This window comes from Pungitius pungitius, chromosome 14 (assembly GCF_949316345.1).
Source record: "Pungitius pungitius chromosome 14, fPunPun2.1, whole genome shotgun sequence".
Classification (NCBI taxonomy): Eukaryota; Metazoa; Chordata; class Actinopteri; order Perciformes; family Gasterosteidae; genus Pungitius; species Pungitius pungitius.
The window spans coordinates 907485-924833 of record NC_084913.1 but is presented as its reverse complement, the minus strand read 5'-3'; the positions used below and the strand labels follow the sequence as shown (position 1 = coordinate 924833).

General features: G+C 46.3%; 1 protein-coding gene across 1 annotated transcript in view; it reads left to right on the top strand.

Annotated features, from left to right (window-relative positions):
• LOC119227384 (neuronal PAS domain-containing protein 3) overlaps positions 1 to 17349 on the top strand; it is a 142746-nt gene that overhangs the window by 88480 nt on the left and 36917 nt on the right. Inside the window, 1 exon segment of the mRNA XM_037486128.2 lies at positions 11249 to 11338. Within this exon segment, the coding sequence (XP_037342025.2) occupies positions 11249 to 11338 (90 nt within the window).

The window sequence follows — 17349 nt, the reverse complement described above, 5'->3', positions numbered from 1 at the left end:
GTCTGGTCTGGTTTAGTCTGGTCTGGTTTAGTCTGGTCTGGTTAGTCTGGTCTGGTTTAGTCTGGTCTGGTTTAGTCTGGTCTGGTTAGTCTGGTCTGGTTTAGTCTGGTCTGGTTAGTCTGGTCTGGTTTAGTCTGGTCTGGTCCAGTCTATTCTGGTTTAGTCTAGTCTGGTTTAGTCTCTTCTGGTTTAGTCTGTTTTAGTTTGTGGGTTACTGGTTCCCAGTCTGGAACTGGTTGTGCTGGTCTTTGGTCTCATCGGCTGTTATAGGACTCATTTTGTCTTGTCTGATCTCGGCTCATTTGTTCTGCTTCTGGATTCGAGTGATTCGGCGGGGGGGGGGGGGGGGTGAGGGGGGGGGAGGGTCCTTGCGGCGTCTCTCTAAACGTTTTCACCGTGAGAGTCGGCGTCGTGTCGAGCATCACCTCTCTGCTGGGGGCGTTTGTTTTCCTCTCCTGTACGTGCCTCAGCACTAACTCGTCCGGTTAGAGAGGCAGACGAGCGCAGCGGCTTCCATGCAGCAGTTGTACCTCCGTGTGTCTGTGTGTGTGTGTGTGTGTGTGTCTTCTCAGGTGTACCTGAGATGCTGCGCGTGTATGTGCATCTGGAAATGTCCGTCTACATGATTCTGCGTTTATTTGCCTGAGTGGAGTCAAACTTCAGGAAACAGCAACGGGGTGAGAGGTGCGTTTGTCAAGAGAAAACAACCCGGAAAGATGGAGGAGGAAGAAGGAGGAGGAAGAAGGAGGAGGAGGAGGAGGAGGAGGAAGGAGGAGGAGGAAGGAGGAGGAGGAGGAGGAGGAGGAGGAAGAATCTTCTTAATGAAGCTGAGAAAATAAATAAAGACACAGAAATCCTGTGCAGTCTGGCAGCGTTTCATCTGGAGAATCTAGAGAGAAACCATTGATGGAGGAAACGTTCTGGACTCTCATTGGTCGGAGGGAACACCTGGAAGAGGACAGCAGGTTCACAATAAACACAGTGACGGTTAGCCTAGCTTAGCATGAAGTTGACATTTGAATTCTCGGTTTTCAGCTTTAAGAGACAGAGGACCTTTATTTTTCTTCTTCCTGCTTATTCTGGTCTGAACAACAGATGTTCAAACAATCTGTGAAAGAACAGCCGAAGCTCAGAGAAAGCAGGTGGATTTAAATAAAGTAATGACCATAAGTGTTTTTTAAATTTGATTTGTTGTAATCAATGGACAGAAACAGAAACACTGCTCTGGAGGAACAATGAGACCTTCGTTCTTCAACAACTCAATGTTGTCAAAGTCAAAGGATCAAATATGAACGTAGAAAATATTTAAATTTCTAGTTAGATTAAATAATTTTTTTATCCACCATTTAAGTTAAAAATGATTTGGGAGAAAACCTCCTGTAGCATCTGAACTAGATTAAAATATGAATAATATTTAAACACATTTGCTAAATTTGATGACCGGGAGGCTGGAAGTTATTGAAATAAACCACAAAAAAAGTCCTCTGCCAATGCCAGCGAAGGCGGTTTGATGTGTGTGTGTGTGTGTGTGTGTGCGTGTGTGTGTTTGTGTGTGTGTGTGTGTGTGTGTGTGTGTGTGTGTGTGTGTGGAGTCCATTGACCTTCCTCCATCTACCGTGAGCAGGACAAATATTTAAAATAGATGTCATGTCCTGGACCGCCTCCAATGTTACAGCCTTTGTGTGTGTGGGTGTTTGTGTGTGCGTGTGTGTGTGCGTGTGTGTGTGTGTGTGTGTGTGTTTGATTCCTTCACTGCTTTTTGCTGGATAACCAAAGCTCGCTCTCTTCCATCACTTCAATTTCCTTCTCTCTCTTTTTTCCTGCACTTCGCTTACTTCCCCCCCCCCCCCCCCCCCCGCCCTCTTCCAACCTGCCCCCCCTCCGACAGCCACTAATAATAACGCATGAAGGCAGTCACACCAAATGAAGACAAATGTCGTCCCCTGCTTTGGAATCATAATCTCTCTCTCTCTGTGTCTCTTCATGCTCGCTCGCCCACCCTCAGGTCCAACCTCCATCCTGCCGTTCAGAGGCACCGAGTTAAAGTGACTCGCACAAATTATATCACAACATATAATGAATATGCTTGTTTTTATCGGGTAGCTTTCATAATCCAGTCATTTTAACCTCAAAAATGATCTTTTTCCAACAACTGGTCGGTAGTTTATTTTGAAAAGCCTGAATGAACGTAGCGAGCGTCGTCGGCTCTCTGCTCCACTTCAACCATCAGATCCAGATCGTGAGCCTCTAAAAGCCCGAATCATCACGAGACAAAACCAGACCACAACCTCTTCATGTGAACCCAGATCGGAGGAGTGTAGCTGATCCTCTAATCCCTTCATTAGCATGCGAAGCGCTAACGATGGTCGGCGCGTACTTCTGGAACCATGAATCACGACTTCCCCCCAGAAACCGCTTCCTTCTCCACGGATTAACCGCTCGCCTCGTCACCGCCGGATAATTGATTCAACGAGCATCGTAATTACATTTTCCCTCCCTAATACCCGAGATGTTATCGTGTGTCTTTTATCGTGAAGTTCATCAGGAACTAAGACGACATTAAAGAGAACAAGAGAGAGGAATGTTTTTTATTGTTTTATTTTGGCGAATAACTGTGTGCGTTTGTGCGTCTGTGTGTTACAGCGCGGTAGTTCAAAGGGGATTGTGATGAGTCCACCTAGTGGTCAGCAGCTCGGGTCAATTAGTGCTAAAAGTATAGCAGTAGATTATCAAAATAAACTTCCATTTTCACAGGGATAAATGACAATAAAGACCCTTTATTAGGTTTGAACAATAAAGAAAATCAACTTCTACTAACTGTCATGGAAAAGTATCACGAGGTCAGACAGCAGAGACACAGCATCCATCTGGAGATCACTGCTTGCATCACACAACAAACTGTGTGTCTTTGTGTGTGAAACATCGATATGAGTTGGCCGAGCTTCAGTGGAACGGAAACACCAGGTGACAGAAACCACCCCGCTGGTGCTCCACAGCTTCCCACCGTATCGTGTGGTCTTCAGCGTGAAGGTCTTCAGAGGGGAGGTCTTTGTTGGGATGGATGAAGTGAAAAATACTGATAAGCTGTTGATCAACATGATGTTAAATGATCTTGTAAAAACGAATAGTGATGAGAGAAGAACATTAGAGATCAAATGAGCTGTAAGACTTTTGTGTGTGTGTGCGTCTCAATGTGTGTCTCAGTGTGCGTCTCAGTGTGTGTCTGTGTGTCTCAGTGTCCGTCTGGATGAACAAGCCGACCAATCAATAACCATCTTCATGTCTGACAGCGAGCCAGGGCGCACACACTTACACACTTACACACAGGGCTCTACGGCACAGCAGGAGAAGAAGAAGACAGAACAGGAAGTGAAAGAGAGAGATGAAAGAGTTGATTTAAAACAGAAGAAAGACGAGGAATAAAATGCTGAAGAAAGATACTTTTCTCTACCTGTGGACAGGAAATGACCTCATACGAGGACCTACCGATCCCTCTGGTAGAGACCTGTCAATCATTGTGTAGACCCGCCTTAAAGCATCCTCTGCTTTATGTCTATGAGTCATTTCCTCATAGACGTCTATGGGAGCAGAGGTGTCGCCCCCTGCTGGTCACTACACAGAAGTAGAGTCATTTCCTCATAGACGTCTAGGGGAGCAGAGGAGTCGCCCCCTGCTGGTCACTACACAGAAGTAGAGTCATTTCCTCATAGACGTCTATGGGAGCAGAGGAGTCGCCCCCTGCTGGTCACTACACAGAAGTAGAGTAATTTCCTCATAGACGTCTATGGGAGCAGAGGAGTCGCCCCCTGCTGGTCACTACACAGAAGTAGAGTAATTTCCTCATAGACGTCTATGGGAGCAGAGGAGTCGCCCCCTGCTGGTCACTACACAGAAGTAGAGTAATTTCCTCATAGACGTCTATGGGAGCAGAGGAGTCGCCCCCTGCTGGTCACTACACAGAAGTAGAGTAATTTCCTCATAGACGTCTAGGGGAGCAGAGGAGTTGCCCCCTGCTGGTCACTACACAGAAGTAATCATTTCCTCATAGACGTCTATGGGAGCAGAGGAGTCGCCCCCTGCCGGTCACTACACAGAAGTAGAGTCATTTCCTCATAGACGTCTATGGGAGCAGAGGAGTCGCCCCCTGCTGGTCACTACACAGAAATAGAGTCATTTACTCATAGACGTCTATGGGAGCAGAGGAGTTGCCCTCTGCTGGTCACTACACAGAAGTAGAGTAATTTCCTCATAGACGTCTATGGGACCAGAGGAGTTGCCCCCTGCTGGTCACTACACAGAAGTAGAGTCATTTCCTCATAGGCGTCTATGGGAGCAGAGGAGTCGCCCCCTGCTGGTCACTACACAGAAGTAGAGTCATTTCCTCATAGACGTCTATGGGACCAGAGGAGTTGCCCCTTGCTGGTCACCACACAGAAGTAGAGTCATTTCCTCATAGACGTCTATGGGAGCAGAGGAGTCGCCCCCTGCTGGTCACCACACAGAAGTAGAGTCATTTCCTCATAGACGTCTATGGGACCAGAGGAGTCGCCCCCTGCTGGTCACTACATAGAATGCAGCTTCATCACATGAAGCTCTGGCTTCATTTTAAGGAAAGAGGTTGCTTTGAAGTCTGTTGAGGATTCTTAAGCATCAAGTGGGAGGATCAAAGGAGGCCATATCTTTGAGGATAAAGATTTATGTCCCTTCATTGATAGAAAGGTTTTAATATCTGCAGTAAACGGCCACTGAAATACAATAGAGTTAGAGAGGGAGTTGTGGTCAGTCCTCTAAAGGACAAACACGCAATCACAAACACACGTTCACAAACCAACACACACACACACACACACACACACACACACACACACACTCTCCTCTTCAGGGAATAAAAGTGATATTGAGCTTTGAGCAATAACTGGAAGAGTGGAATTATTACTCTTGGTCTGTGTGTTTGTTTGTGTGTGTGTGTGTGTGTGTGTTTGTGTCTCTTTGTCACCTGTCCACTTGTCGATTGTTGCTTTTGATTAAAAACGATGAGCAGCGACAGTTCTGAGAGTCTGCAATATCCCTGTGATGCTGTTATCTCTCTCTCTCTCTCTGTACCTCACCCCTCACTCCTTACATTTTTATTCATTTCTAACAGAAAGTGTTTTAAATCTTCACACCATTTTCGTCTAAATCAAAGTATTTTTCTGTGAAGACGGAGGTTTATTTTGAAAATCCTCTCTTCCTGTCTGGAGCATGAGTTCCTGTTCATGGGATGCAAACACACCGTTGTGTGAGGACACCTCGTCCAACACATTGAAGCGTTTGTGTGTTTTAACGCATCTCGTATTGACAATTAATGAGTTAATCCCAAATTGAAAATGAAGTTCCTCCAGTGATGATCATTTCATCTCGTACGTCAGCGTTGACGGACGTCTCGTTACATCAGTTCTTCTTCTCTCGGCTTCCTCCTCATCGCCCTCCTGCCAATATTTGTTGACCTTTCTCAACCCTCGTCTTCCTCCCGTCTCACCCACAGCTCTCCCTCCTCCCTCCTTTATTGACATGTTGACCTGCCCGCATCTTCCTCTTCCTCGTTCACTGTCCTTCCTCCCACCTTCCCTCTCTCTCTCTCTCCCCCTCTCTCTCTCTCTCTCTCTCCATCTCTCCCCCACCGGAGCCTCATCCTACTCCACGTCCTCCTGGCTATGGATTGGTTCATTTGATAGTTCTATCACCAATCAGCAGGAAGTTGACCTTTTGGACTTGGCGATGATAGCAGGACGCTGTGTGTGTGTTTGTGTGTGTGTGTGTGTGTGTGTGTGTTGACCTTTGCCTGGAGAATGTCAGCCGGCTCTTGATGCCGCCTCGTCAGTACATTAGCCGGACAGGAAGCGGTTCAACTTGCCAACAGGAAGTTCAATGCGTCAGTTTGTCTCCGTCTAAATGGGGAAGAAGAGATTCTGCGTATAGGCCTCTGGTAGAGACCTGTCAATCAGCGTTAGGCCCCGCCCTAAAGCATCCCCCTCTTTATGGTCTGTTTGACTCTAAATGGACCATCATTCACTAAATGAACATCATTCTGCATTGAAGAAGACTTGAAACTAGAGACTGAGACCATAAACTCATGTTTACAATGTTTACTGAGGGAATAAATCAAGAGAGAAGTAGAGTCATTTCCTCATAGACGTCTATGGGAGCAGAGGAGTCGCCCCCTGCTGGTCACTACACAGAAGTAGAGTCATTTCCTCATAGACGTCTATGGGAGCAGAGGAGTCGCCCCCTGCTGGTCACTACACAGAAGTAGAGTCATTTCCTCATAGACGTCTATGGGAGCAGACGAGTCGCCCCCTGCTGGTCACTACACAGAAGTAGAGTCATTTCCTCATAGACGTCTATGGGAGCAGAGGAGTCGCCCCCTGCTGGTCACTACACAGAAGTAGAGTCATTTCCTCATAGACGTCTATGGGAGCAGAGGAGTCGCCCCCTGCTGGTCACTACACATCGTCGTCAGACTTTTATTGTGGAGAAAAAGGGAAGCATCCAAAGGAAATAAAAACAGGCAAATGTTTTGTTTGCAGCAGCTTCGTTGTCCCGGTTACACTCCTTCCAATGTGTCATCTGCCAGTTGGGTAGGGGGCTGGGGGGCCTGGGGGGGGTCGAGCCCACGGTGCCTCTTCGAAGCCTGCGGGGTCGCAGTAGAGAGCCATGCGGCAGCGCGTTGCGATGCTTTGTTAACTTTGGTCATGCTGCTGCTGGAGGAAGCACAGATTACATCCGTCACCTGATGGATGCAGATATTCATGTTAACATTCACCTTTAAGCCCCTTTCACCCTCACAATCTCATGTGTCTGATCTTTGGAGGAGCCCCTGAAGGCAACATCAACTCCTCTCTTCCACCTTCCTTTCACCTCTTTATTCCTTTTTCTCCACTCCTTCTTTTCCTTCCACTCCTTCCACTCCTCCTTCTCCTTCTTCTCCTTTGCTCCTTTTCATTTACTTACTTAATGAATTGCTCTTTCTTTTTTTTTTACCTTGCTTCTCACTTTTTTGGGGTTTTAGTGTTTTTTCATCAAGCACTTCCTTCCTTTCTTTCTCGTTTCTCATCATATTCTTCTTCTCAACAGCAGAAGAAGAGTTTTAATATGACGTCCTGATCTGGTTCATGAGGATAAATTGCTTTTGGCCACATGTGGCTTTAAAGTCATTTGTTGTTCTTTGTTTCTTCAGTTCTTAATGTGTTGTTTTCGTGGATTTCAGGACCCCCCCTCCCTCCCTCCCCCGCCTATTTTCTCTCCTTTTACGATTAATTTGTTCTCTTTGTCTCTGGCACACACACACACACACACACACACACACACACACACACACACACAGTCTACTTTAACATTTGTCTTTAGAAACCAGAGAGCTGGACAGTAACATTTAAACCCAATGGTTAAAAAATAGCCCCATCTGTTGTGTGTGTGAGTGTGTGTGTGTGTGTGTGTGTGAGTGTGAGTGTGTGTGTGTGTGTGTGAGGGCGATCGATGCAGTAATCTGTGGAGGGGGGGGGCAGAGGGAGGGAGCCATTCAGCAGCGCTCACTAATCAATCGCAATTCTTTCTTTAGCTGTCTAAACGCCCAGATTTAGACATTAGTGTGTGTGTGTGTGTGTGTGTGCGCTCTCTATGGACTCCTCTCAGTTCTCGGTGGCGCAGAGAGGGTTGAACCGTAGAGGCTTCATCCTCTGAGGAAGTCAAACTGTGACCCTGTGATGATGTCACAGCTCGTTCATGTTCTAGTTGGACCTCACTGTGAATCCATCCAACATCTACACTACAGAGATGAGATCAAACAACACACGTTTAATTAAGTAAATATTCAGTCACTTCATTCACAGCTCTGAATGTTACACGTTAAAAAGCCTAAATGACATCACGGCGCTGTTCATACGAGTCTGTAGTCTCAGTCAGTGCGTTTCAGTCTGCTTAATAGAACGTTTCACTGTGACACACACGCACACACACACACACACACACACACACTCACACACACACACACACACACATCAATACAATCCATCCACACACAGAAGGAAATGAATAAATGTACAATCAAAATTGCAATTACCTGCAGAATTTGTGAAGGGTAAACAAATCTGTGCCCCCCCCCCCACACACACACACACACACCCACACACACAGGCGTTAGCGTCCTAGTTAGCATGCTGAAATGAATACAGTTAGATCCAAAGCAATTTCCTTTTATTTATCTTAGTAGCCGCGCATAAATAAAGGCAAGGGCATGCGGCAATTAGCATAATTACTGTGAGGCGGTCAGACACAATAAGACACACACACACACCTTTTGTGTGTGTGTGTGTGTGTGTGTGTCAGAGGAGATAGAGTCGATGACTGTGTGTGTGACTTTTACTCTGTCTGCATGCCACACACACATTTACACAAGCACAGACACAGCATATGCTTAGACATATCTACACACACACACACTATACGAAATAAACCATTAAAAACATCCAAGCACACACACGTGTAGCCACATGCACTAACCACACACACACAGTGTTTGTGTATGTGTTCATAATATGCAAATAACACAGAGCTAATGGAAAGTATCCCAGCCTGCGCATCCTGGTCCCACTGGTCCCACTGGTCCCACTGGTCAGCTGGAACGTTTCCTCGTGGGACGAGACTGCGTTCATCTTGCTTGGCTGTGATTGTTTTCGGGAGGCGTCGCCCCCTGCTGGTCATTACAGAGATGCAGCTGTAACACGTTCTTCTCTAACAGCTTCTCTGCACATCTCCACCTCAACCTGCCGCATGGAGGAGGTGGAGGAGGGATCTTCCGGCTCCTCGGTGATTCACAGCGTGTCAGACACACCGACCTTTGTGCGTCTCACAACCCTCCGCCGACCTCTCCCAGACCCGCCTCCTCGTGTCTCGCCGTGTTGACCCAAGATGCCGCCGCTCTCGTAGTAATCTGAGGCCCGTTTGACCTTCGCGGGGCAGAGAGACTCCGTCAGCAAGGCTACGTTCGTTTACGCCACGTCTGTGTGTGCGTCGGTGTGCGCTTACATTGGTCTCATATTAGCATCATTTAACCACACACTCCCACGCGCCTTCCAATTACTTTATTTTTAATACCTCTGATGAGGCGGCGGGTTGGCCGGAGGAGAACCACCATCTCCACATCTCAGCCCCTTTTAGCCGAGAGCTAATCTGTTAGCCGCGGCGGCTTAGCGGCGGACACGAGGCAGCTAAAACTCTGGTGACCCCGAGAGAGGTCATTGTGACATATTGAAATGTTCCATTTGAAAGTATGTAAGTAGTACCATGCATTTACAGCAGTTAACAGCACGCAAACTATGGATGAAACCTATTAAATCTGATAGCATCATAGGCTACGTCATGCTAAGCTAGTTAGCATTAAACCTAGACAAGAACAAGTCAAAGTGTCGTCGGAGTATAATCTGTATAATTTAATAAGGACACAAACACGCGGATACGGGACGGTGTCCACGTACGCACACACACACGCACACACACACACACACACACACACACACAGGAGTCAGGGTGTGTTAATGAGGAACACAGCATGGACAGACATTGATGAGGCTCTCTGACAATTAACATCTTGTTAGCATCTCATTAGCTGACTAAACAGACACGTTCACCCCCCCCCCCCCCCCCTCCACCACACACACGCTTATTATTAGATGTTAAAGGTCAAAACCAGACTGCTTTTGTTGTTTTTAGTGATCAATTCTTTATTTCTTCGTTTAATACACACGTTGCGGTAAGAGACAACTTCAACATTAAAGGAAATGTATTCGTTTCATTAAATAAATCGGTCTGTAACGAATAAATTAAAAAAACATACTTAAGTGAATGATAAATGTTAGTCAAACATTCCGAAATTAACACTTCTCCAAAAACCAATCTGACTTTAAAATAAGAGTCTAAGTGGTGAACGTATTTATTCTATTGAATAAGTCCATAATAAAAAAATTGAAAAAACTACACCAATGGAATTTTCTAAATTAATATTATATAGTAAATCAAACAAATGATTATTTATATTATATTTGTGAATAATTGCGTTAATAATTAGTCATAAGAGCAAAGAGTAAGTTTCCAAAGAATCTGGTTCCAAAATAAAAGTAGACAACAGAACTTTCTAACGTAGACTTTCAAAACAAAAGCCCTCTAAAATGTCATGTAGGAGCCTTTCAGATTAGTTCACTAGAATTAACAGGAATGTTATCTGAGATCAAACATTAAATATGTAGATTTATACACCATAAGGTGTGTATTTGTGTGTGCGGCATCTTCTGTGTAATATGCATCCTATAATATTAACATACAGATATTTAATTGGCCTTTTTTATCTACCCTTCTTCCTCTCTCGCTCTCTCAAACAATTAATATTAACAGATAACAGGGGATGCAGTCCTGCATATGTATAGAGAGGATAACACACACACACACACACACAGCACCAGTAGGGAACCACATGTAATTAACCTGCCTGACCTCAGGAGTATTAGAGCTTGTGTGTGTGTGTTTGAATCAGTGTCTTGTGCTCCAGGAGTCGAGTGTTCTTCCATGATCTTCACATTACGGCAGCATTAGACACGCTCTGATCAGTGTGTGTGTCTGTGTGTGTCTGTGTGAAGTCAATGTTGCGCCGTGCTAGTCTTATAAGTACACTATTAGACACACCTTGATGTGTGTGTGTGTGTGTGTGTGTGTGTGTGTGCATCAGACCTCCTGTGTAGTATTGCAGCACAGATGTGTGTATTTTCTCTCCACCATGTGATTGGAGTGTAGAAATGCGCTCATCCTGCTTCTAACAATCCCACAATGCAATGCTGAGTCATGTGACTCTGCAACTCTCAGCTTCTTGAGAAAATGCTGCATGTTCTCACTTTAACTAATGACTGGTTGTTGCATTGAGGTCACATGACCGAACAGCTGATCACAGATAAATATTGTCTCCAAATTAGAGACAAAATGACCCGTTAAAGCAAATTCTGTCTGTTTGTTCCTCTCGTCGTTCAGAAGCATCTGAACCTCGAGATGTTTTAACTGAACGAAGTCATGAGCCATAATAATCCTTATCGTCCTCTTTGAAACCACACATGCTGCTAACAGAGTACTTTGATGATATTGTGTGTGTTTGTGGACATATTGACGTATGAGTGTATCTGAGATGTGAAAGAACTTCTCATTGAAACATTTCTTTCTCTGCTTTCAGTCTCTGGACGGGTTTGTTTTTGCACTAAACAAGGAGGGACGCTTCCTCTACATCTCTGAGACCGTCTCCATCTACCTGGGACTGTCGCAGGTGAGCCCTGGACCCGTCTGTCTCTCCCTCTGTCTCTGTCCCTATGTATTTCTGTCTCTCTCCACCATCATTACCGAAGACAATTCCCAACAAATTAGGGCTCATTTCAAATCTCATCAGCTCGTCGGACGGTTGTTGATTTGTGCAGCGAGCGACGACGCATATTTTATTCCTGTGAGTGTGTGTGTGTCTGTGTGTGTGTCGGGGACACTTCATTGTACCCAGCGTGTCAGCTTGATAACGAGTTCTGCGTCTCAATTGGTTCACTCTCCACGGCCCCTGTTAATAGAGACAGGCGTCCATCCTGGAGGTCGACAGGTCGACCTTGGAGGTGTTAATAAGTTGCTGATGAGCCTTGTCTGTGTGTGGGTCTGTGTGTGTGTTTGTGTGTGATGATGAAGAACTAAAGTCATGTAAGTTGTTTTTGGGGACTGTGAAATATAGTCGTCAGCCTTCAGACACAAAATAGTCCACCAGCGAGGAGCATCTAGATGCATCTCTATAGTCTCTTTGTAACTACTTTGTGTCTCTTTTTCTCACTTTGTGTATCTTTGTAGTCACTTTGTGTGTCTTTCTATCCACTTTGTGTCACTTTGTTGCCAATTTGTGTCTCTCTGTAGCCAGTTTGTGTCTCTTTGAAGTCACTTTGTGTCTCTTTGAAATCACTTTGTGTCTCTTTGAAGTCACTTTGAAGTCACTTTGTGTCTCTTTGAAGTCACTTTGTGTCTCTTTGAAGTCACTTTGAAGTCACTTTGTGTCTCTTTGAAGTCACTTTGTGTCTCTTTGAAGTCACTTTGTGTCTCTTTGTAGTCACAATGGAGCAGAAGGTGGATTCAGTTTGCATTGTGTGAACTTGTCTTGGAGTGTAGAGTAGTGTGTGTGATGCATAAAACTGGTATTTATTTCATCCCAAAAAACAACCATTGTGTTTTTTAGTCTGATTAAATTGAAAAGTGTTTGTAGGACCTTTGTAGGAAAACAAAACAAAATAAGGTCTCATTTGACCGGTTTGCCGAGTCTTTGTGTATCTTGTGAGAGGATGAACTCCACCAAAGAGGCGTTGGTTCAAATCTCTTCTCCAGATGTTGGATTTAAGGAAGCAAAAGTGAAACCGTAGGTTCTATTCCTTTTGTGCAGTATCTGTACTCTGTTTTCTGGAAAGGACGTCATATTTACTGCGTAGCATTGCCCCCCCCCCCCCCCCTCTCCATTAGTTTAATGTGAACCCCTTGTCTCTGTGAGTTAGATGTAGGAAGCTCTCAGATAGGGGAGAAGAGGAAGAAAGGCCAATCAGTTTACCAAATTAAAGAGGAAGGCACATCACTCTCCCCTCTCTCTCTCTTTCTGTCACCATGTCCTTCTATCTCTCTCCAACTCCCCCCCGACCCCCGGATTAATTCCCCCCTCCAAGATTGATTGATGATTTCTATCAAATAATTGATTAATTGTCAAATTGGGCGCCCTCAGCCTTCACCAGCGGCTCCGCTGAGCCGGTTATCTTGTTCTCTGGCTTTTATCAGCTTCCGAAGAAGTGGCACGCCGATTAAAAAAAAGCAGGGAGGGGGGGGGGGGGCTTGTCTTTGCCTTGTTTGAGTCTTACCTCGTAATTCTACATGTGTACCTCCATCTTCTTAATTCCTTCTCCTCTTCTCTGCAGTTTCTTTTCTCTCATTTATTTAAAAAAAAATTATGTCGCTAACATTAATTATGTTGTTCATGTTGATGGTGTTGCCTCTTGGTGGTGCTGGTGGTGTTGGGTTGTTGGTGTTGGGATGCTGGTGGTGTTGAGTTGTTGATGGTGTTAGGATGTTGGTGGTGTTGGGATGTTGGTGTTGTTGGAATGTTGGTGTTGTTGGGATGTTGGTGGTGTTGCGATGTTGATGGTGTTGGGATGTTGGTGGTGTTGGGATGTTGGTGTTGTTGCGATGTTGATGGTGTTGGTGTTGTTGGGATGTTGATGGTGTTGGGATGTTGGTGGTGTTGGGATGTTGGTGGTGTTGGGGTGTTGGTGTTGTTGGGATGTTGGTGTTGTTGGGATGTTGGTGGTGTTGGGTTCTTGGTGGTGTTGGGATGTTGGTGTTGTTGGGATGTTGGTGGTGTTGGGATGTTGGTGTTGTTGGGATGTTGATGGTGTCGGTGGTCTTGGGTTCTTGGTGGTGTTGGGATGTTGGTGGTGTTCGGTTCTTGGTGGTGTTGGGATGTTGGTGTTGTTGGGATGTTGGTGGTGTTGGGATGTTGGTGGTGTTGGGATGTTGGTGTTGTTGGGATGTTGGTGGTGTTGGGTTCTTGGTGGTGTTGGGATGTTGGTGGTGTTGGGATGTTGGTGTTGTTGGGATGTTGGTGGTGTTGGGATGTTGGTGTTGTTGGGATGTTGGTGGTGTTGGGATGTTGGTGGTGTTAGGATGTTGGTGGTGTTGAGTTCTTGGTGGTGTTGGGATGTTGGTGGTGTTGGGATGTTGGTGGTGTTGGGTTGCTGGTGGTGTTGGGGATCATGAATCGATGGATCTTATCGCGATTTTGGTGTACGTGGTCGGCCAATCAAATGAGTCGTTAACGGAGTCCCTGACCAAGAATCCCCCCCCCCCTCCTCCTCTTCTTCTCCTTCTTCTTCCTCAGTTACTGAATGTAAAGGCCTTGTGTGTCTGCACGCCTTGTTGGTCCAACAGTGTGTGTGTGTGTGTGAGTCCATGTACATACATGCTAATATGTTTGTGTGTGTTCATGAGAAGAGGCAATGCTTGCAGCTGCCCTCTTAGTGATCTAATTGAGACGTGTGGGCGTGAGCGTGTGTGTGTGTGTGTGTGTCTGCGTGTGTGTGCGTGTGCAGCAGATGGCTGTGTGTCCTCTGCCTGATGGTCCAGAGGAAAATAATAACTGTGTCGTCCCGGCCAGACCCAAATTAGTCTGCTGGATTGAGGCCCGTTACGCCCAAATATGGTCGCCAGCCAACCCGCTTCCACGCCAGGCCGGCATATGCACACACGGATAAAAAGTTTGTTTCAGTCACAAGACGCGTTCTATTGAACCTGATCGACAGACATGTGATCAATAGGTATCTCAGTGAAGAGATGAACAATATAAATGTCCTCCTCTCTGACGTCCACATTCTGTCCCTCTCTCTCCTCTTCTTCACTGTGTTGAGCTGGCCTGCTTCCAGATGTGTGTGTGTGTGTGTGTGTGTGTGTATGTGTGTATGTGTGTGTGTGTGTGTGTGTATGTGTGTGTGTGTGTGTGTGTGTGTGTGTGTGTGTATGTGTGTGTGTGTGTGTGTGTGTGCGTAAGTCAGAGGTGTGTGAAGCGATTTGTTAGCGTCTTTAACATCTACAGAGGCTCCTAGTAGCACACACACACGCATTGACACATTCTCCCAGTATTCCCAGTGGAGAATTGGGAAAGAGAGAATAGAGAGAGAGATATAGATATATTATATATATATATAGATATATATATATATCTATATATATATCCTCCTCCTAGATTCATTGTTATTAATAGTCATGATTTATTTATATCTATTCATACCCCCCTCTTCTTCTTCTGTGGGTTTGTGTGACGGGAGGTCGGCCATTTGCATGAGGTCAAAGAGGGGCATTGTGGGAGGTGGAGGAAGGAGGAGACGGGGCGAGGATGAGGAAGGTCACGGTTAATTGAGCCGCGCTGGTCAACTCCAACACACAAACGCACACAAACGCACACAAACACGCAAGTCATTCATAAAGGATGGCACTGACTCCAGAGCTGCCACGTTGGTTCTGATAATATCTATAATACCTATTAATAGCTGGTGTGTGTGTGTGTGTGTACGACATGTTCAAACTCTCGGGAAATAACATCACAATTCTTTATTTCATTTTCCTCAAATATAAGAAGTTTAGCGTCAGCTAAATGACATGTAAAGTAATGTAATGTAAAGTAATGTCATGTCATGTTACGATGATCAAACAAAGTAGAAATGTTTTTTCCTGTCGATGAGCCAACGGACCCAAACGCACAATGTTTTTCACTCGAGTTGGAACGAAAAACGGTGCGTGTGCACGTTTAAAGCTGCACTGTGTGTGTGTGTGTGTGTGTGTGAGTGTGTGTGAGTGTGTGTGTGTGTGAGTGTGTCTGTGTGTGAGTGTGTGTGTGTGTGAGTGTGTGTGAGTGTGTGTGTGTGTGTGTGTGTGTGTGTGTCTGTGTGTGTGTGTGTGTGTGTGTGTGTGTGTGTCTGTGTGTGTGTGTGTGTGTGTGTGTGTGTGTGAGTGTGTGTGAGTGTGTGTGTGTGTGTGTGTGTGTCTGTGTGTGTGTGTGTGTGTGTGTGTGTGTGTGAGTGTGTGTGTGTGTGTGCTACAGGAATGTTAATCAAGATCATTAAATGCAAATATTCACATGGACGAGCAATCATTTTTATGGATGAGCCCGGATTGATTGACAGGGAAGGGAGGGGGGGGGTGTATGATCGATGGGAAAACATATCAATCAGGTGAGAGTCGCAGATGACCTTCTGACCTTAATGCAGATGATGTGTCGTGGTCTTAGCTTCACCATTAAGCTTTGGAGCTTTACCTGGAGAAGGTCTCCACCTAGAGGAGGTCTGGAGGAGGCTCCAGGCCTCCTTGAAGGTGTCTGTTTCTTCAAGGCCGTGAGGAGGTGTCTGTGACCCTCCTCTGTTTGCTCCTCTCTTCTCCTCTTTTGGACCTTTTTGTTTCTGTCTTAACACCTGCATTACACACACACACACACACTCACACACACACACAAATACACACACACAAATACACACACACACACAGACAGACACACACTCACACACACACACACACACACACACACACACTCACACACACACACAAATACACACACACACACAGACACACACATTATGCTTACTCACTAATGACACGTGCGATCATTTCCTAATGCATCCTGTCATCCCCAACAGACACACACAGACACACACACACACACAGACACACACACACACAGACACACACACACTCTCTCCTTCACGCTGTGAGTGATATCCCGACCATTACGGCCCTTTATTTACACCGGCTTCACAAACGAGGCCTAATTACTGGCTCTTAATGATGGTCGGAGAGCAACAAGCGAGGGGGCTCTGCAGAGAGATAACGGGGGGGGGGGGGGGGGTGGAGGGGGGGGGTGTTTTTTTAAATGTCAAGAGCAGAGAGTTGATGGCTTCATCAATCCTTTATCCCTGCAAAACACCTGGAAGGGGAGGGGAGACTATTCAGGGAGGGGGGTACGGGAGAAGGAGGGATGAGGAGGGATGAGCTGAAGGGGGGGGGGGACTTAGAAAGGTAGAGAGAGTTAGGGAGAGAGTTAGAAAGGGAGCAGAGGAGGGGGGGTGCAGGAGGAAGAAGGAGAGAAAAGGTGGAGATGAACAGGAGAGGAGGAGAAGAGATGAGTTGAAGAGAAATGGAGAGATGGAGGACAAGAGGAAGAGGAGGAGAAGGCTCAGGCTGGGATGGGAGAGAAGGAGGAGGAGAAGGCTCAGGCTGGGATGGGAGAGAAGGAGAAGGCTCAGGCTGGGATGGGAGAGAAGGAGGAGGAGAAGGCTCAGGTTGGGATGGGAGAGAAGGAGGAGGAGAAGGCTCAGGCTGGGATGGGAGAGAAGGAGGAGGAGAAGGCTCAGGCTGGGATGGGAGAGAAGGAGGAGGAGAAGGCTCAGGCTGGGATGGGGGAGAAGGAGGAGGAGAAGGCTCAGGCTGGGATGGGAGAGAAGGAGAAGGCTCAGGCTGGGATGGTAGAGAAGGAGGAGGAGAAGGCTCAGGTTGGGATGGGAGAGAAGGAGGAGGAGAAGGCTCAGGTTGGGATGGGGGAGGAGGAGGAGGAGAAGGCTCAGGCTGGGATGGGAGAGAAGGAGGAGGAGAAGGCTCAGGCTGGGATGGGGGAGAAGGAGGAGGAGAAGGCTCAGGTTGGGATGGGAAAGAAGGAGGAGGAGAAGGCTCAGGCTGGGATGGGAGAGAAGGAGGAGGAGAAGGCTCAGGTTGGGATGGGAAAGAAGGAGG